General features: G+C 37.8%; 2 protein-coding genes across 3 annotated transcripts; one reads left to right on the top strand and one right to left on the bottom strand.

Annotated features, from left to right (window-relative positions):
- Positions 1–1,951: 1,951 nt before the first annotated feature.
- SGO1 (shugoshin 1) lies at positions 1,952–17,970 on the bottom strand. 2 transcript variants are annotated; one of them, XM_045503769.1, is made up of 8 exons: positions 17,796–17,970; positions 15,561–15,709; positions 15,280–15,476; positions 11,096–11,169; positions 9,397–9,455; positions 7,624–8,436; positions 5,409–5,598; positions 1,952–5,184 (listed from the first exon to the last, which is right to left on the bottom strand). In XM_045503769.1, exons 2-8 carry the CDS (start codon positions 15,700–15,702, stop codon positions 5,082–5,084), a joined length of 1,578 nt encoding a protein of 525 aa, XP_045359725.1. In that variant the 5' UTR covers positions 15,703–15,709; positions 17,796–17,970; the 3' UTR covers positions 1,952–5,081. The 2 variants fall into 2 exon arrangements, with proteins under 2 accessions (XP_045359725.1, XP_045359726.1); XM_045503770.1 differs by having other exon boundaries at positions 17,680–17,967.
- LOC123610408 (cytochrome c oxidase assembly protein COX18, mitochondrial-like) lies at positions 17,526–20,948 on the top strand. Its single transcript, XM_045501008.1, is given in 5 exon segments — positions 17,526–17,777; positions 19,774–19,944; positions 20,064–20,258; positions 20,260–20,688; positions 20,690–20,948. Coding segments are annotated over 5 exon segments (1,152 nt in total). The 3' UTR covers positions 20,795–20,948.
- Positions 20,949–21,204: the final 256 nt, after the last annotated feature.

The following is a 21,204-nucleotide window of genomic DNA, read 5'->3' on the forward strand; positions in this document are numbered from 1 at the left end:
GTGTCTTTACTTTTTTGTGGAAAAAAACTAACAGAGACAAAGCCGCAGATTTTCTCTGGGTTTATTAAAAAGCGACGCAGAGAAAAGCAAGGAAAACAAAAGTCAGTCTTCCTGCTCCCTCTTGTTATTGGGAAGTCCAACACAACCTTGGCAGAATTAGTTTAAAAAGATGAGAAACAACACATCTAATTTGTGTACGTGTGTAATTTTCTGAGCTGAACCGAAGGTTGTCAGTTTTAGTTTATCTAGGTTTGAAGTTCTTCAAGAGCAATCCCTTGCGGGGGCACCTGGGTCACTCAGTCAGTTAAGTGTCTGACTTGGGCTCCTGTCATGATCTCGTGGTTCCTGAGTTCAAGCCCTGCATCGGACTTTGTACTGGTCCTGTGAAGGCTGCTTGGAATTCTCTTTGCCCCTTTCCCAGTTAGGCTCTCTCTCTCTCTCTCAAAAGAAATAAACTTTGAAGGAAAAAAAAAAAAAAAGCGATCCCTTGGAGAATTTGCTAGAAGGTAAGGACCTCCTTGCACACGTTCATGCATATGCGCTTTCTGCAATACCACTTCATTTGGTTATTGGGCCCTTTCTAAAATTCACTGGTCTCTGTTCTTTGCTCTCTGTTAACCACCCATTTTCTGCAGTTAAGAGAGATGGGTATGCTATTTATGCTTAATAATATCTAAGAACAAAAAATCTGCCTTTTTGTCCAATAGGGCAGTCCAACAAGAGAATAGGAAAAGGGTTATAAGAGAGTGCTTAAGTTTGGTTAATGTTGGTTGTTTTAAAAATTGAATAGAATACATAGTTCATACAAATTTTATGATCAAGCTCTTATTAAAATCTTTTCTCCCCATACAGTGCTATTGATTCAGTGTGCCAGCACTGCTTCTACTCAGCACATTCACACCTATATAGTTGTATGTTGTTTTGTGGAAAACTCAACATTCCCTTCTATATTTAACATTAAAAAATTAAAGTGGGGCATCTGGGTGGCTCAGTCAGTTAAGCATCCAACTCTTTTTTTTTTCTTTTACTTGTTTTAAATTTATTTATTTTAAATTTATTTTTGAAAGACAGAAGGCAAGTCAGGGAGGGGCAGAGAGAGAGGGACACACAGAATCTGAAGCAGGCTCCAGGCCCTGAGCCGTCAGCATAGAGCGTGATATGGGGCTAGAACTCATGAACTGTGAGATAGTGACATTGAACCCTGCGTCCGGCTCTGCCCTGTCAGCACAAAGCCTGCTTGGGATTCTCTCCCCCTATCTCTGTCCCTCTCTCACTCATGCTCTCCCTCTCAAATAAACTTTAAAAAATAAAGTATAATTAGCAATATACATGCAGTACAACACAATACCATACAAAACGCACATAATACAATAAAATACACAGATCTTCAGCGTAAGCAAAAAAGTAACAGAAAACGTGGGAAGACTTCTGAAATCATTTTATGAGGCCAGTATTGTTACCCTTGACACCAAAGTCAGGATAAAATTTACAAGAAAACTATAGATCAACAACCCTCATAAACACAAATTCAAAGATCTTTAACAAAATATTAGCAAATGGAATTCAATATATAAAAAATATCAGGGATCATGACCAAGTGGGGCATATCTGATTAAGTCAAGGTTCATTTAACACTGAAAATCCACTAATGTAATATGAATAGCATAAAAAAAAAAAAAAAAACATGTTCATCTCAATAGATGCAGATAAAGCATTTGACAAAGTTCAACACCCATTCCTTTAAAAAAAAAAAAAAACTAGCAAAGAATAAAAGGAAACTTCCTCAATAGGGTAAACGTAATCAATAAAAACTTATAGCCAACATCACAGTAATGCTGAAAGACCAAATGCTTCCAAGGTTGAGATAAAGGCAAAGATGTCTGCTCTCATCACATCTATTCAACATTATAGCAGAGGTTCTAGTCAATGCAGTAAGGAGAAAAGGCACACAAGATAGAAGTGAACTGTTTTTATTTGTAGACTATAAGGTCATGTACATAAAAACAATTCTAAGCAATCTATGAATAAAAAATACTAGAACTCGTGAGTGAATTTAGCAAGGTCTATATATGAAAATCAGTTGCATTTCCATAAACTAGAAGCAACTACATTTCTATAAACTAGCAGCAAACAGGTGAAAATGAATTTTAAAATATTAAGAAATATTAAGAAATCAATTCCATCCATGTCTTTTAAAAAAACTTGTGACTTACAAGAAAAGATATGGGAAAAACTTCATGACATTGGATTAGGCAATGATTTCTTAAGTATAACAATCAAAAGCAAAGAAAACAAAAGGAAAAATTGATAAATTGGACTTAATCAGAATTAAAAACTTGTCCATCAGAGGACACTCCCAACAGTAAAAGGGCAACCCACATAATGGTGGAAAACATTTGCAAATCACAGATTGGATAAGGGATTAATATCTAGAATGTTTTAGGAACTCCTCTAAGATTCAACAACAAAAACATCCCAATTCAAAAATGGGAATAGGACTCGAAGAGACATTTTTCTGAAGAAGGTATGTAAATGGACAATAAGCACATGAAAAGATGTTTAACATCATTAATCACTGGGGTAATGCAAGTCAATACCACAATGAGATGTCACTTCACACCCATTACGATAGGTATTCTGAAAAAAACCCACAAGTATTAGCAAGGATATGGAAAAATTGGGATCCTTGTGCATTGCTGGTGGGAATGTAAAATGGTTCAACCACTCTGGAATACAGCATGTTGGTTCATCAAAATATAGTTACCATATTATCAACAATTCTGCTTCTGGATACATATCCAAAAGAATTAAAAGCAGGATCTCAAGCAGATCTTTGTACATCCATGTTCACTGCAACATTCTTTCTTTTTTTTAATGTCTATTTATTTTTGAGAGACAGAGATGTGGCATGAGTGGGGGAGGGGCAGAGAGAGAGAGGGAGACACAGAATCAGAAGCAGGCTCCAAGCTCTGAGCTGTCAGCACAGAGCCCAACATGGGGCTCAAACTCATGAGCTGTGAGATCATGACCTGAGCTGAAGTCGGACGCTCAGCTGACTGAGCCACCCAGGCGCCCCTCAACATTATTTCTAATAGACAAAAAGTGGAAACAACCCTAATGCCCATTGATAAACAAAATGTGGTACATAGATCCAATGGAATACTACTGAGGCTTAAAAAGGAATGAAATTCTGGTATGTGTGGACATGTATGAAACATGCTATGGCATGGATAAAACATTATGTTAAATAAGCCAGATACAAAAGGGGAAATACTGTATATACTCATTTATATGAGGTACCTGGAATAGTCAGTTTCATAGAGCCATAAAGTAGAATAGTGGTTACTAAGAGATGGGGTGGGGTGGAGTAAATGGGCAGTTATTTAATGAGTACAGAGTTTCAGTTTGGGATGATGAAAAAGTTCTGGAGACGGGTAACTGATGATTGCACAGCAGTGTGAATGTACATAACGCTACTGAACTATACACTTAAAAATGATCAAAATGATACTATATTTTACCGCCAAACCAAAAAAAAAAAAAAAAAAAAGTGATTATACAATACCCAGCCCATACCTAGACAAATAAACCAATAGAAATTTCGGTGTGTGACAAAGAGAGTGGTATTCATCAGTGGGGAAAAGATAGATTAGTCAATGAATAGTGCTAAGGCAATGGGCTATTCTCATGGAAAATAAAATCAGATCCCCATTCCACAAAATGCTACACAGTTAAAGACCTAAGTGAAAAAGCAAAACAAATTTTAGAGAAAAATTTTAAGGAAAAAGGTGACAGAGGATAGTAATATTTAAAATTCTTGAACATGAAAAAACATAAGGTAAAAATAAAGTAGAAAAAGAAAGCTATAGCCCATGTAAATAAAGACAAGGAATACTATCTAGAATATATAAAGAGCCCTATTCTATTAAGAAAAAGACACTCTAGTTGAAAAGTGGGCAAAATATACAATAATTCATAGAAGGAATGAGTGACCAATATTTGAATTCTCACAAGTAATTAACTCAATGAGATAATATCTCATAAGTAATTAAAACAAAAGCCATTTGACATTCATTGGCTTAGGTAATTTTATGTCCAATAATGCCAAGTGATACTGTGTGGGGAAACTAGAACTTGTAAATTGCTCGTAGGAGAGTGATAACACTCCTTGTGTCAGGAGAATTGGTACAACCACTTTAGAGAGCAGCTCCCCTTCTAGGTATCCACTCCATGGAAACTTATTCACATGTGTGCAAGAATGCAGAATATTCACCAAAGCACTAATTTGTAATAATGGAAATAGTGGAAGCAAATTATCTCTCAAAATAGTAAGTCTAGTTTATTTATATAACTGTACGATGAAAATAATCTACATCTGCCAACATGGATAAATCTCAAAAACATTGGTGAGTTAAGTAAAAGTCAGTTGCAAAAAGGTACGTACAATATAACATTCACGTAAAATGTTAACATACAAAACGATTCTTAACAGTCTAGGGATAAACAGTAAGAATACAGAAATATTAAAAGTATAAAAACACCAAACTTCAAATTGCCCAATAGTGCAATCACTTTCTATAGTGATGGAAATGTTCTATACCTGCACTGACCCTACTATGGTAACGACTAACTAAGGAACTATCCTGAAAGTCCAAACATAATAATTTGCTGAGGTGTCACTGAACAGTATACACCTAGATAGCTTGGTATTTAGAGCTAGTCACTTGCCTAGTCCCAGAACCTAAGCAACCATCAGTTCATTATCTCACATTTTACTTTCGCAGAAGATACATTTTGAGTAAAATTAAAAGTTTTAGGCAGTTTAAGAAACTGGGCTTATGTCCGGTTATTTTTATTTAAAAGAAAAAATAAACCAAATTTATTAGTGGTATGAGAAAAAAGCATCACATTTGAAGTATAGTTTTGAAGACATTTTCATGATCTAGGGTTCAGTCAAAGAATATTCCATGGCAATAGTTCAACCCTTCTGTGGACTATCTTACAGATTCTCTCTTGGAGAGATAGGAGGTGTAGTAGGATGAATTTAAACAGCATCCAAAAAACACTTCATTGTATTTGTTTCATACTTTTTTTTTAGAACTGCGTCTGGGATCCTTTTTCTGTTTGAAAATAGGAGAATTCAAGAAACACAAATCTGTAAAAGGGTCTCCTCTTCTCAGTTTCCTAGAAGGATAAAAAGAGCTCTTAGGAATAATTATAAGCATCCCAGCACCATCTTACCCTTCAATATAAAGTTATTGTGACATATGCCAGTGTTAATATTCCCACTTCAGTTTTTAATCAAAATTTGATATTTCAAATAAGACTCACTCTTGAACAAAGCTCCAAACCTTACTCCCCTCACCCCCGACATTTATCATTAAAAGTGGGTTCCCACAAATACTTACGAAATGAGTGTGGGTTCCTTATAGTTCATACTGACTGTGCACCTACGCTTTGGCAGAGACACTGCTGGGCTTTCTTTATTCTTTTTTGGAGAAAGAGAAAGTTTTCTGACTTTCAATACAGGATACAAGGGAGCATTGGTGATATCCTTCAGGCTAAAATGAGGTGAGCGGTGAGTTTTAGGTAGTGCACCTACGAAGACAACAACTTTTACTGAATATGGTTCCAAATTAAAAAAAAAAAAAACAAAGCTGGAACTAAAATCATATGCAATTACAGATCTTAAACATATACAAATCCAGCATTGTATTATATAGATTTTTTTTAACCCATTCATCATTTTTCCATCCCAGATAACACTGAAATATCAATTACTATAGATGTGAAGAGCTAATACAACAGGTTACTAAGACTTAAAATTCTTTTTTTTTTTCCTAAGACTTAAATTCCTTAAAAAAATTAAAATTCTTCTAGGATAGCTTGGGCATAATGAATTACCTTAAATCACAGAATTTCATTTTAGTTCCATCTTGCTTTGTAGAATCATCAAGGCCTCCATCTTTTTCATAACCATAATTTATCAAGTGGCTTCCTATAGTCTTAAAAAAGCTACGTAAACTCACTTTATTAAATAAATGAGAATTCTACATCATAGTCTCTGTGTAAACCAGCAGGAAGGGGATTCCCTCTGGTAAAGCTAGTATGTTAAAAAGTTACCAATGTTTTTCCTATCATAAACATTCAAGTTATTCTACTTTGGAGCTAGATCTATATTGGGTGTCAGGTACCCAGCACACAAAGAACACTGCAAGACAATTCTTCAAACAGCTCTAAAAAGCAAGTTGTTTTTCCAATACAAACGAAATTATAACTGTAAAATGACTATTTTTAGCAACCATGCTCTCCAGAGTTATCTAGGTTTCAAATACTGTCTTTTTGTCTCCACTTACACATATTGCACTATACCATTTATTCCAACTTTTAGTTTGGAAAATATGGTTAAGCAACATCTACTCACTTGCTATATTCTGGAATATTGCTTCTCAAAATTAAAGTATCTACAAATCCCCCAGGGAACTTGTGAAAATGATGCAGATTCTGATTCAAGGGTATGGCCTGAGATTCTGAATTTTTAAGAAGTTTCAAGGTAATGGTGATGCTGATGATCTGGGGATAAAATTCTGAGTAATACTATCTTAGAGTGTAATTTTTTTCTTTTAAAAACTTATGTAAAATTTCAAGTATACACAAATATGGAGACAACAATATAATGAACCCCAGTTACCCAGCTTCAGTAATTATCAACATTTTGCCAATCTTGATTTACATTAACATTACAGCATATTTAAAAAAACAAAACATGGTTGCATACTACCACTGCCTAATTTTGGGAAGTCATTTAAATTTTTTAGGCTTTCAGTTTTCTTATAAACAATATAAGGATGTTGATACCTACACTTTATTTATTATTTTGTTTTACACCTGCACTTTATAAAGTTATCCTGAGGATCAGATGTTTTGGGAATGCTACAACCTGATCACATATATTAGTTTTACCATAATAACAATTTCCCAGATGAGAATCTTTGTGGGCAGATGCAGGCTGTTATCATCAACTTTTGAACCATGCTACTTTTGATCTATAAAAGCAAGATTTTCTAAGCCACAGTTTTCAGATATCTTACAAATGTCTTACAAAAAAATACTAAGCCCAATAACTGAGGGAAAAGTTTGGCTTAGTGTTTGGCCACCTTTCACTAACTAGAACGAATCAATTTAAAATCGTGGTTCCTGTCAAACTGAATATGAAGCAAAGCCATTAAAATGATAGGTCACCGGATTCAAATTTGATTTCACTTTCAAAGACCTGTGTCAGGTGAGTGTATAAAAGATATTTTAATTCAACCTAACGCCACCAAAAAGTTTTTCTTACTTTGGAAGTCTTCATTTACTGAAGTTAAAAATGCTTTCTCCATAACAAGTAGTATTGTTCTTAAAGAAGATTTAAATTAGCTTAAAGTAGGTCATAGCCATACAATTGTGATTTCCACCCCCCAACCCGCCATTGTTTAATCAGACTGTAACTACCCCCAAAGAGACAGATGGCAAGTCTCTAACCTCCCCCAGAGAAACAGATGGTAAGTATAGCCTATAAGCATCAGGAGTGATCATTTATTATAAACATTAAAAATGCAGGCGAACAAGTACATCACTTACTGATAGGAGTTTTTATAAGCTTAGTGCCCTCTATCTCTTTTTCAGCCCTGTGTTTTAGCGCTCTTTTAGGTCTCGGCCTGCTGACTGGGCTCCCAGCTGGTTCACTGGAGAGACCTTGACTGTACTTGCAAGTGGGCAAATAGAGGTCATCAGAGTCATCTCCTGAACCACTTGATTCACAGACGCTCACTTCAGGTTCATTGGTGTTTTCTCCTCTGTTAGAATCATTGTTAATTTTTTGTCGGAAAGGAGTGAGATGAATTCCTTCTTCCAAATTAAAATTGTAGGCATCACTGGAAGTGACAGATTCATCCAATTTTTCTTTGGAGACAGTTTTTTTATTTTCACTTTTGCTCGCTTTATACTTTGATACAGATTTTGATTTTTTCCTTCTGTTACCTTTTCTTTTCTCTTCTCCTTTTCTTCCTTGTGCACCTCTGCGCTTATTTTTAGTTTGTTCAGGTTTATACTCTAAGATGTCTTCTTTTGTTTTAGTGGATCTTTCTGGGTCAATCAGCTTTGGTGATAAGTTAATTTGATCATTATTCCATTGACAAACATTTTGTTCCATGTTTTCAGGTAAGTGCATATTTACTACTGGGTCTACACATCTAATTCTTTCCAATTCAAAGGACTGCTCTGAGAAATGACTGATTTCAAAATCATCCAAGGTATTGAACTGACATAGATTATTAAAATGTTTCTTTAAACTGCGACGGACAGATACAGTTCTAGGTAAGACATTATCAGTAGATTTATCGTCATCTGAATTCAAATCAAATCCCAGTCTGTCTTGAGAAATAGGTATTTGCTCTGAGAATTTAAAAGATAAATGAGAAAAAAATAGTTTAACTTTATGGAAATTTTAAATTCAGTAATCTTAGAACTCAAAAATGAAATAAATGAAAGGTCAGTTTGTAGTTCCGCATTTGCTCTAAGCAAATAAAAATCTGGGGAACTTAGTACTATCATCTAATTTATTTGGCAATGATCAATCGATGGGTTCTATCTGACTTGTGAAAGAATCTTACATAACGTCCAAACATGTTCTAACTGGGGGTTTTCTGTGTCCCTAGTTTAAAGGTTTAAAGAAAAAGTAGTTGGCTATATGTATCTATGTGTATAGGATTCAGTGGGAGAGAACCTCATATTCTAAAGTAAAGTAAAGTAAGACCAGGACACTGAGAAAGTGGGAGCTAAGATGTTCTTTGAAATCCCAGTAAAACTGCGATAATTACAAAGCCTTTCAGGTAAGAAATATAGTAAGCATTTTTAGGGAAAGGTTCTGCTTATTCAAATGCCATCCCTTCTTCAAAGCATTGAGAACAGGGACACGCCAATTTAGAAATGGAAAGAATGGCATAGCTTTGGAGGTCGGCTTTCAGTTAAATGCTAGCTCTTACCTTTTGGGCTACTTCTTGTGCGATACTTTACTTCTTTGAGTATATATAAAATGGGACCAACTGTACCTATATTCTAAGGTTGTTGTGAGGGTTAAGTGAGATAATGTAAAATGGCTAACACAGCTTGGCAAATAGTAGGGCTCAGTAAACTGCAGCCAGTTAGAGCTGATAGCTGGTAACAAGATAAATAGATATATTTTTAAACTGTTATATTCTGTGTAAAATAAACAGATTTGCTTTGAGCAGAAGAATGCCAGATGAGCAAACTTAAAAAAGTTAAAAAAAAAAAAATTAGAGAAATTTAATTATGTTACTTGTTCTCAAAGATCTCATCTTGCCCTTAATATTTTTACATTTTCACTTGAATTACCTTCTATTTGGAATGATTCTCCTTGTCCTGGAAGGTGAGCTTCCTGAAGAGGAACTTGTCTAGCCAATGAAAAACAGAAATTTATTTAAGAATTATGTAACAAAAAGAAATTTAAGATTTTCTTAAGTTTTTCTCTTTCTTTAGTATCATTTCATAATCCTATTCTAAATCTGCTAAGTATCAAAGAAAACAAAAAACCTTTCTGCTGATTATATGGAGCCTCGTTTGTTATAAGTGACATTCAACTCCACTGGAGGAACTACCTTATCTATTTGGACACTTATTCCTGATGACATGCCGTAACTCATAATTCCATTTACCTGGAGAAACAGCCAATCAAAACTGACTTATATATTACAGAAACGCAATTTGATTACTCAACTCTTTAGCAGCCTATTTCATCATTAGCTGACCTGTGATTTTTTTTTTTTTTTTTTTTTGTAGCATAGGTTTTTATGGTGCCTAACTACTGACCCCTCTGAAGTTAATACTATTTATTTTCTTTAAAAATCTTGTCCCCCCTGTGGCTCATGAAACAATTTTCTTTATGCTTTAATACTATTACTGGCTGTTTCATTCTAATTATAATTTTATTCTTTATTTCCTATAGAGAATTTTCCCTCTAGACATCAAATTTTAAATACAGGTTTAGGTCACAGAGTTATGGTAACTAATTAATAACAATTTCAGGAATCTTATAAAAATTCAATTACCCCATTTTACTTTTTGACCATTACATAAATATTTTGTCAGGTGTTACAGTTCAACAGCTTTTAAACTATTCATGATTAAAAATATGGGGGCAGAAATGGTCTTTGTGATTACTTTTGTGAAGAGAAGGGCGTAGACTTGAAAGGGATATGAGGAGATGGTTTATAGCAGTTCTTAATTGGGGATAATCATATCCCCTCAGCAGATACATGGCACTGTCTGGAGACATTTTTGGTTGTCTTAACTGGGGGAAGGAAGTGGCATTGGCATTTAGTGGCAGAGGCCAAGGATGCTGCTAAATATCCCAAAATGCTTAGGATAGCCCTCCACAACAAAGAATGATCTGGCCTAAAATGTCAATAATGCTGAAACTGAGAAAGCCCAGCTAGAGGGACAGCAGTGCTCTATATCATAATTGAGATTTTGGTTCCACAGGTGTATACATTAGTCAAACTCATTGAACTGTATAATTAAGATCTGCACACTTCACTGTATGTAATTATATCTCAATAATTCATAAACAAAGTGTACTTGATCCAAGAGAAGGGGAAGAGGGTATATGGGGTCTGACTGTATTTAGGAATGAATTGGATTAGCAAGACAGGGTGATAGCTGTGCTAAATGTGATGTTTTATTATATTTCATTTCTAAACCAGACTATTTGTAGCACTGGCAAAATACCGTCATTTGAATAAACAATCCTTCTTAGAATAAAAACATGATATCACAAAAATATAACTGAAGGAATTCAATTATATTTAAATAGCTAGCTTAATCCTAACATCAAAAAGATAAATATAAGAAAGTTTTGGCTTAGCTACATGTAACAGAATATCAACATATCAAATTTTTTAAAATGCATTTTTAGTAGAGAAACATCAGACTCCAAACACAAGAATCAATACGATGCAAATTTTCTTTCATAAATGTGTCAGAGAATTAAATCTTTTTTGACATTAGTAATCATAATAATGAATTTGATACCAACGGTAAATCCTTCACAAATAAATCCCCGGAGTTGTCACTACTGGTGGCCATTCCAGAGGGACATACTTCCTGGTTCTGTTAATATATGAAAACAAAGAAAACATTGGTATAACTGAAATATTCATAACAAAACATTCATTTATTCAACAATAAAAATGTACCAACAGTCTACTATGGTGCCAGGCCCTGTTCTAGGAACCAAGTCTCTAGCAGCTAAAAAATATATTTAAGTCCAACTCTCTTAAAGCTTACATTCTAGTGTAGGGAGAGAAAAATTTTAAATGAAAGGAAAGAGATACATAAATAATTTCAGATAGTGATAAAGTGCTATGAAGGAAATACTCAGAGTGGAAGTGACAGAGAGTGATTGAGGTTGGAGGTTCCCTTAGACCTTCATCTGAAATCTAAAGAATGCAAAGGAGCCAGCCACTGAAAAGAGGAGGGAAAGAAAAAGTGGTGGAAACAACAAATACAAAAGTCATGAGGTAGGAAAAGCTTTGCTGTGTTTAGAAAAGAAAGGCCGCTGTGGCTGGACATATATGAATTCTCTCATAGTGAGAACAGGAGGGGATGTGTACTCAGAGACCAGGTAACACGGCGCCTTGGCAGTCAGGAGTTTGGATTTTAGTCCAAGTGTGATACTTAATCGTTAAGCAGGGAAGTGAAATGATTTAAGTTTTAAAAAGATCAGTCTGACCACTATGTAGAACATGGATTGAAAGGGGCCAAGAGAAGAAGGAGTTAGGAAGTCATTGTAGTACATCTAGCAAGACGTGTATCAGCTAGGACTTGAGTCCTTTAGCTACAGAGGTGAAGCCCAGCAGAAGGTGTTGAGAGAACAAAGATGCTGAGATTGAATCGGCGTGGAAGTGGGGACAGTGAGGGAGAGGGAAGCCTCTTTGGTTTGGACTTGAGCAAATGGTAGGTTGTTTTATGAGATGAATAAGACAGACAGACAAAGGCAGAAGTACACAATATCTTTGGGAGAGGGAAAATAGAGTTGTACTTTGTACAAAATGTTTGAGATCCTTGGGGCGCCTGGGTGACTCAGTCGGTTATGCATCCGACTTCACCTAAGGTCATGATCTTGCAGTTCATGAGTTTGAGCCCTGCGTTGGGCTCTGTGCTGACAGCTCGGAGCGTAGAGCTTGTTTCAGGTTCTGTGTCTCCCACTCTCTCTGCCCCTTTCCTGCTCATGCTCTGTCTCTCAAAAATAAATAAACGTTAAAAAAAAATGTTTAAGATCCTTTATAAATATTTCAGTGGATAAATCAAGTAGTAGTCGTGTGTGTGTGTGTGTGTGTGTGTGTGTGTGTGTGTGTGTGTTGAGCTATAAATTTGGAAGTCCCCAGCAGAGAGTATTTAAAGCATGGGAAGGGGGTAAGATAAGATGGATCTAGGACAATTGACATTTGAAACTAAAGAAGTGAGCAAACGAGACAGACATGTAACAGTCAGAAAGGCAGGACAACTACAAGAGTATGGTAGTAGGAAAGCTAGGAGATTATAAAGTATGTTACTACATAAAGGTCAAGAAGAAAGAGAGGTGGCCACTAAATTTGGTAATATGGGAGTTGTGGGGACCTTGGCACAGTGACCATAGAATGATGGGGATAAAAGCCAGATAAGAGGGAGTTCAAATGGAAATAGAAGCTGAGGAAGTGAAAACAGTAAGTGCACTGTTTGTCTCTGCTAAAGTTCTGCTGTGAAGGGAAGCAGAGAAATGAGGAGGTAGAGGGATATGAAATCAGGAGAGGTTTCATTTATTTTCTTTTCCTCTTAAGGCAAAAGATGCTAAAGCACATCTGTATGACAGCTAGAATGAGTCAGTCAAGAGGCAGATCCGTGTTGAAAGAGTGCAAACTTTCAGGACCAAAGTGCTTGAGGGCAAGAGGAAAGGGGAATGTGATGCACAGGGAAAGTCTTGGCCTTTGATAGGAGCAGAGACACTTCTCCCACTGTGACAGGAGGGAAGACAGAGAACACACCGCAGATACGGGCAGATTTGTAGATTTGTATTAGGAAGGTAAGAGTTCTGGACTGATTCCTTCGAAGTCACTCTAATTCAGTTCAGTTGTTTCTTGAAATTTGATGCACATATAATATGCTGATGTTATGATAGATTAAAACTGTTCAAGAGAAACAAAACAACTAGAAATTTAATCCTGTTAAAAGTTTTAAATTTATTTTCAATATAGCTCCTGTTCTAAATTTAAGTAGTGGTATTACTGAAGGTAAATAAAGGAGAATATTTAACTACAGAATATTATAATTTAGTAACAAGTTACTAAAAAGATCTATTATAAAATTTAGGAAACAAAAGGCTATTAGAAATTACTTTATGATTAATCCTTATAAACCAAGTTAACTATTGGTAGGCAAAAAAAAACCCCATTCTTCTTATTAAAGCATTTGAAGTTTCTCCATTACTGATTAATTGACTTGATAAACATGTAAGCACAAGTATAGAATGATGGTTGAGGAGTGACACATATAGCAAATGTATGGCAGAAAACAAACTCTGATGTTTTAAATGCTAAGAACACTTTTGCCCAGCAACTAATGTTTTTGTTTTTGTTTTCTTTAAGTTTATTTATTTTCAGAGTAAGACAGAGGAGGAGAGGGAGAGGGAGGGAGGGAGGGAGGAAGGGAGGCAGGGAGGGAGGGGGGGGAGAGAGGGAGAGAGAGAGAGAGAGAGAGAGAGAGAGAGAGAGAGAGAGAGAAAATCCCATGCTGGCTACCCACTGTCAGCGCAGAGCCTGACATGGGGCTCGATCCCACAAACTGTGAGATCATGACCTGAGCTGAAACCAAGAGTCAGATACTTGACTGACTGAGCCACTCAGGCGCCCCAGCTAATAATATGTTTTAATAAATACTCAGAAAGCATTGATAAATGTCAAAAGGCCTGCAATAACAGATTTTTTCCCCCATTGTTTTTGTGATTGTCTCATTGGGTATTCATTTCTCACTATTTTATATATGATTTCACCAAAAACTTTGGAAAGGGAAAAGGAACATTCAAATGTCTTTGGAGGGATTTTTTTTTTTTTCTTACTAGTTGACTGAACAAGGAAAAGAAAAAAAATTAGGAAAGATTATATTCTGAAGGGGAAAAAAATCCCAAAAAAACAAAAAGTTTTAAATAATCTAACCCTCACATAAAGGAAAATTATATCAAATCTTTTATAGCCAATTCTCTGCTATACCATATATGTATATATTGCATATATGTATGTGTATGTACATTCTGTATATCATACACAGAAAAAATATGGAATCACTTTCATCACTGACTCTTGCTGTCAGTGGAGAGGTGACTTTAATTCCCTTCCCAAGTCTTTACCCTTCCCCTAATCGCTATGGTCTGGCTTTCTTCTCTGGTTTCCTGGCCTAAGTGCCAACACAACTGTCTTCACTGGCACAGCAAACAGATGGCCGCCCAGGAAAAAAGTAAACTTGTTTCTGTCAACACCTGACATGCACCACTGCTTTCTCTCTCTCTGCCCCAAGTAGTTTTCCTGGGAAGAGGAAAGGAGAACCTGGCTCATCATTTCTCTCTTCTTGGGATCAATGTGCAGTGGGACACAAAGAATATCAAGCTTTCTCCACATCTGTTATATTTTGGCTGACCCGTCCATGTAACCTTGAATACAACAGAATAAGAGTAAAATATAAACAGCAAAATGTTTAGGATAGTTCTTGTTTGGGAATTAACGTATACCTTTCCTTATTTAACCAACTAGTAGGTAAAAAGGACTCTCCAAAAAACACTTCAATGCCCCCTCTCCCAAATTAAGGCAGTTCTTATAAGACCTCACTAGGTATAACACAACTACATAGAAAAGCTAAGATTTATAGTGCTGATTAAAACTTTTGGACTAGTCCGCTTCACCTATCACTTTTAGACCTTTAGCTGAGTTGCCCTATATTTGACTCACTTAGCTGAACGTTGAAAGGACCAGCAGTGCAAAAGGCTAAATTATTTCTTCTGTACTTTGTCTTGCTACCTGCTTTCAGAACCAAGTTATACAAGCACAAGCCTCAATCATGTATGTTTTGATCAATTCACTAATAACAGAGCTATCGGTCAGTAATGAATTTATATAACATAATTGATCTAAACTACCAATTCACTGATTTCACATTTTTTCCTAAGAAATTCATCGTTTGTAATGAAAATACCTGAGTAGTTTCTCCGGTTTGTTGTGAAGTCAGTTTTTCTTTCAATGCATGTAGCTGACATGTGAGGTAGTAACATTCTTTTCTCAGTTGTAAGATGATATCTTGGGCTTCTCTCACTTTGGATTTTTCATTTTCCAAAGCTAAAGCTAACATTCTGTTGTTGTCTTGGTAGTTTTTTAACAGTGTAGAAGTGTTGGCTGAAAGAGGATAAATTTTTTTTTATTATGTATTAAATATAAACTTAAAAAGTGACACAAAAGGACAACATGAAAATCTCTTACTGATTATTTGGCATGGAGCAGCTATAAAAGACTTTCGTTTGCCGATCTCTGCCAAATTTTTACTCCTTTTCTCTTTCATTCGTTTCTTTATGTCTTCAAGACTATCTTGAAAGGACTTTTTAAGGCACCTTTCCTTGGCCATCTTCTGCCTAGGAATTTAAAACAATAAAAAGTATTTAATTTTTCTAAGAGATAATATCAAATATAAAACAAGATTGAAAACACAGGTTGTTCATAAAGAATGGATTAAATAGACTTAGTAACTGTAGAATCAGCTTAAAGAAGCTGGCTAACCTGGTAATAACTTAGATTTTGCAGCTTTTAAACCTCATTAACATTTTGGCATAATGTTACCCTCCTCAGGTACTTTACAGGGAAAATTAATAAATATGCATTTCAACCCAAAGACTCTGTAATATGCCACTTATTTATTCCTTAACAAATACCCACTGGGGGCTTGCTATATACCAGGCATTATGGGAAATACTTAATGTTATATTTTGATGTTATTATTATTTATGTTTCCTACAGACAATGTTTATGACCCGCATTTAGTGTTTACTAGACTTACAGCATTAGTTCAGAGGTAATCTTGTATGTGGGCTTTGTTTTCCAGTTCTTCTCTACATTATTAATTTATCACATTAGGTCATTGGGTAGAATTAATCAAGAAACAGTTATTCTTCCACACTCTTTTAACCCAATACTTAAGGTTTGCACACACTCCCAAGACAGTCAAGGTAATCCTCAGAGGTTGAAACTATGTAGCACTATATACAATCTTAATAGGTTATTATAACAATTATAGAACTAGAAAGAGCAGGAACTGAGGCAGAGCAACATGCCAGTTTTCTCAAAGTTATTTTTAAAACTCAGGTCTGTTAGCTCTTAGTAAATCATGAGAATAGCAAACAAGACATTAAATAACAGTTGTTCTACACACAGTTGAAAGTAGTAAAACAAGCAGTGACAGTGAAATATGCTACTGAATATATTAACACATAAATATATTTAAATCCTTCAATGCTGCAAATCAGATTTGCTTAAATATTCTGCTACTAAGCGTATCGAACTACTTTTCATGAACATCTTTTACCCTAGATTGCACTTTGCAGATCACAAAATTGCAAGAAATAATTCCTGTTTCCTACAACCATACTTACAATTTTCACTACAAAAGATACCTTCATCTGCTCTAAGCTAGTCAAATAATTTTGCTGAACCTTACGTTTTCTTGAGTATTTTCTCCAGCCCGTATTTATTTTCCTCTATGCACTGTCTGGGGGTGTTCAATGTAGAACTCATTTGTTATTTTCCCTTTGACAATGTAGATACAACACATACTGGGATGTTTCCAGTAGAGCTAACACAACTCTTTTTTTTAAAGCACTAACGTTAAGTGGGTTGTATAAAAACAGCGTATCACAATGGGAGTTTTTAAAGTTCGAACAGGAGATGTTTGAAAAGTCACCCAGATTAAGCAACTGATCAAGTTAGTTTAACAACGTACCTAAAATATTTTCGTTATTACCTTTAATTAACTTAAAATCACAAAAGAAAACTGCCGTATAAGAAGTTTCCTATCTAGGCCGAAGTATAGGGGGTGTGGTGGAGAGAACGAATGGAAACAGGTCACAGGGCGGGAAGGGTCAGTCTCTAGAGCATTCGGGTAAGGGGTCTGGATTCAGAAGAACCTGGAATATCTATCCGAACTCCGTCATAATGCTTCCATCATTCCTGCCGCTGAGGCAGCCAGGTACGACACTGACCAGTGCTAGCTTCTCCAGGCAAACCGAAGAAGCAAAACAGGACGTCAAGGGAATAGGGCTGCACAAAGAACAGCGGCCAGTTTGTGTGCCCTCACGTCAAGCCTGGCTTTAACTACTAATGCTTTTACAGATCACGGAATCTACAAAACTCTGCAAGGCAGGAGGTTCGTGTCCCCATTTACTCAACAAGAGGAAAATGGAGCCTCAGGAAGCGCAAGTCGAGTGGACGAACAGAGAAGGTGTCGGGGTCAGACCGACTCCACAGCCCGAGCTTTTGGCCACCGAACTTAGAACGACAGAGAGACCCCTGAGGGCAGACGAACAGGGACCACGACACCCCAGTTCCACACCTGGAAACCCCGCGGCTTTCTCTTTCACGGAGGGGCTCGGGGAAAGTCGGGGGCGGGGGGTGTTGCCGGAAGAGGGCCGGGAGATCTTCCTCCCACAGGTACGTCCAAAACAGTACCTTGGCCGCCACTTCTGCCGCAGCTGTCGCCCTCCTTCTTACATTCCAAGGTTTCGCGAAGCTGTCCGGCCGGCGTAGCCTGTGCTTCGGCCCCTCCAGGTCTAGGCCCCGTCCCCAGTCGCCCGCCGGCTAACGCCACCACATTCGAAATTCGCCGCCGCGCTCACCCATTGGCTGACTGGCAGGAGGTCACGTGAGGCGACTGAGCTGCCAGGAGTCCCGCCTCACCGGGCTGTGTCACGTGACTCACACCGAGCATCCACATCCGGGTATCTACCGTGCCCCCTCCCGAGGGGGCGGAGTCATTAGGGAGCGCCTTGACCTGTCGGTACGTTTCTGCACGGAGTCATTGGCTTTTCGGGTTGGATCGGCTGCGATATCGCTAAGGGTGGGTATTTTAGGGCGTTCAAAAGCTTCCTGTTTCTTTAGTCTTACAGTTTCCCGTCTTTGGGATTGCACTCGAGGGCTCCCTCTTGTGAGAAGAATTTCCTTGATTTTCTGCCCGCCGAAGCGGTCGGCCGGCTGCACAGAGGCATCTTGTAGGGAACATTAAAACCAAAATAGGAAACAAATTTTGGATGAACAGGATTAGGGAAGTTGCAGATATCTGAAATATTCAGCCCCAGGTTCTTTGTCTGGCTACCTCTGACGCTTTAACCCTCGGGAAATGGCACTAGCACACGTAAAGCTACTGCTCCAGAAGTCTGGGAAATTTTCTTTATTGATATTTTATTCTCCCTTAGCCTTTCCACGTCCCGTCAATCACTGAGTCCTGTCAATTCTACCTTTTAGGTATTTTTCACGTCCAAACCCCACTATTTTCCATACCCCAATCCAGCCAAATACCTAATCTTAACTGTGCACTGTACTAGTACCTACTCTGATCGCGGACTCCACTTCCTTATGTTATTCATAGAATGATGGTTTGACAAAGCAAATATGATTGAATATGAAACTCTTTTTTTTTTTTTTAATTTTTTTTTTTTTCTTCAACGTTTATTTATTTTTGGGACAGAGAGAGACAGAGCATGAACGGGGGAGGGGCAGAGAGAGAGGGAGACACAGAATCGGAAACAGGCTCCAGGCTCTGAGCCATCAGCCCAGAGCCCGACGCGGGGCTCGAACTCACGGACCGCGAGATCGTGACCTGGCTGAAGTCGGACGCTTAACCGACTGCGCCACCCAGGCGCCCCAGAATATGAAACTCTTAAATAGCTCCTCACTGCATTTAAGATAGAGTTCAAACTCCTAAAGGTATTTGGTCATTGAAGAACCCCATGGTTCTATGTTCCACCTCTTCTGAATTTTCTTTCATTTCCTTGTAATTCATCTTGCTGCTTTTGCCCATGCTGTTTTGTTGGTCAAGAACAGTCTTTCTTCTCTCTGAGACCAGTTAGTCTTATTCATGCTGCAGGTCTCATTGTAGAGGTGAATTCTTCCAGAAAGCCTTATCAGTTCCCAAAGCCCCCTTAATAGTCCGATTTCTACATCCTTAGTGCTATGCATGCACTTTTCCTTTGGTACCCCTTGTGGCATTGACTTGTCATTCATTGCCTATTTATTCAACTTGCATAAGGGTAGAACTATACATGCCTGCTTATAGTTGAATATTCAGCCTCTAATTAGCAATTTGCAGTTAGTAAATATTCATTGGGACAATAAAAGAATAAGTAAATGAAACCTAAGCAATTGTTTTCAATTTAGATATTCAACTCATCATAAAGAATTGTTTTGTTTTGTTTTTTTTTTTTAGATAACATTTACCTCCTTCCCTAGTCTAGTCCTCACCTCACACCTTTCTGGCTTGAGTGGAAAGATGAGAATATCTGTCTTTAGCCAACAACTTGGTCTCCAGGTGTTATGAGCCACATCACCTCCACTAGTCCTTAGTTTTCTACTCTGGGCAGTGTGGCTTACAGGTGCAGAAGCATCAAGAAGAAAGGCCAACCCAGACATGTTTTGCCTGCTTTGGTGGTAGGTGGCTGCACTGCAACTTGGGGCCAGGGGCCTGCCTCTTGCGCCAACCTCCACGGAGCCATTAATCACTCTGCTCTGCGGGTGTGGGTTGGCGGCGTCAGTCTTGGCAGTTGGCTCCGGCAGTGGCCACGGCCCTGGCAGCTGGGGCAAGGACCTGGCCACATCAGCACTGGTACAGGCATCAAGCAGGTGCTACTCCGCACGCACACTGGCACACTGCCACAGGTCTGCCCTAGTGATCCCGTGTTGTCCTAACCACCTGCTGGTTAGGTCCTGCTGGGCGTGGTCTAGACCCCCTCTCCCCCGCCCCTACTACCGCAAGCTTACTGGCACTACGTCCTGGCCAAGGCGGAAAATTTGCAGCCAGAAATAAAAAGCATTGCAAGTCATCTTAACCAAGAAGGTGCAGTTAGTGCAGATCAGTTGAGGTGGTCCAAAAGAGTTGCCAGGCCAACTTACCTAAAGAATACGGGGAGGCTTGTTTCAAGAGCTATATGTTCGGGATAACTGCCACCCTCTCAAAGCCTCTGTGTTGGTCTGGATTCGGTTTCCAATGTGGATCTTCATGTCTGTTGCTCTTTGGAATCTTAGCACAGGGGCAACACATTCAGATGTAGGTTTTTCTATTCAGGAACAGTTACCTACTAGTGGGGTCCTGTGGTTTCCTGACCTCACTGCACTGGATTCCTCTTGGATTCTGCTTATCTCTGTTGGTGTCATCAGTTTATTAATAGTGGAGATTTTTGCTCTGCAAAAAATTGGAATGACTCCTTTTCAGATGTATATTACGTGCTTTGTTCGTGTGGTATCAGTGTTGATGATTCCGATTGCTGCAACAGTACCTTCATCAATTGTCCTCTACTGCTTATGTTCCAGATTCATGGGCCTTTCACAGAATTTGTTGTTGCATTCTCCTAGGTTTTTGCCAACTTTGCCAAATACCGTTGACCAAGTCAGATTCAGACACGCCTTGTAAGGACCTCTTTGCCACCTTTTATGCTAAGTTTATTTCAAGAGAATGACATGCTTTCCAGGAATTTTGGAACAATTCCAAGTGTCACTATCTAATATATTTAGGTTTAGAAATTCAGATGTGATTTAATTTGTCTTTATTTAAAATCATGAATTGTGGGGGCGCCTGGGTGGCTCAGTCGGTTAAGCGTCTGACTTCGGCTCCGGTCACGATCTCGCGGTCCCTGAGTTCGAGCCCCGCGTCGGGCTCTGTGCTGACAGCTCAGAGCCTGGAGCCTGTTTCCGATTCTGTGTCTCCCTCTCTCTCTGACCCTCCCCGTTCATGCTCTGTCTCTCTCTGTCTCAAAAATAAATAAACGTTAAAAAACAAAAAATAAAAATAAAAAAAATAAAATCATGAATTGTGTGAAGTACTGTGGGTTAAATTATAATCCAAATATGTTTGACAAATCTTTTAAGT

This window comes from Leopardus geoffroyi, chromosome C2 (assembly GCF_018350155.1).
Source record: "Leopardus geoffroyi isolate Oge1 chromosome C2, O.geoffroyi_Oge1_pat1.0, whole genome shotgun sequence".
Lineage (NCBI taxonomy): Eukaryota > Metazoa > Chordata > Mammalia > Carnivora > Felidae > Leopardus > Leopardus geoffroyi.

What these genes read in the sequence shown, in the direction of transcription:
- SGO1 (XM_045503769.1), bottom strand. Translation starts at nt 15,702, where the DNA reads ATGGCCAAGGAAAGGTGCCTTAAAAAGTCCTTTCAAGATAGTCTTGAA. An exon ending in TTATTTGTGAAGGATTTACC is followed by an intron (nt 9,456 to 11,095) that starts GTTGGTATCAAA and finishes TTCATTGGCTAG; the next exon opens with ACAAGTTCCTCTTCAGGAAG. An exon ending in AAGGAACCCACACTCATTTC is followed by an intron (nt 5,185 to 5,408) that starts GTAAGTATTTGT and finishes TTATCCTTCTAG; the next exon opens with GAAACTGAGAAGAGGAGACC.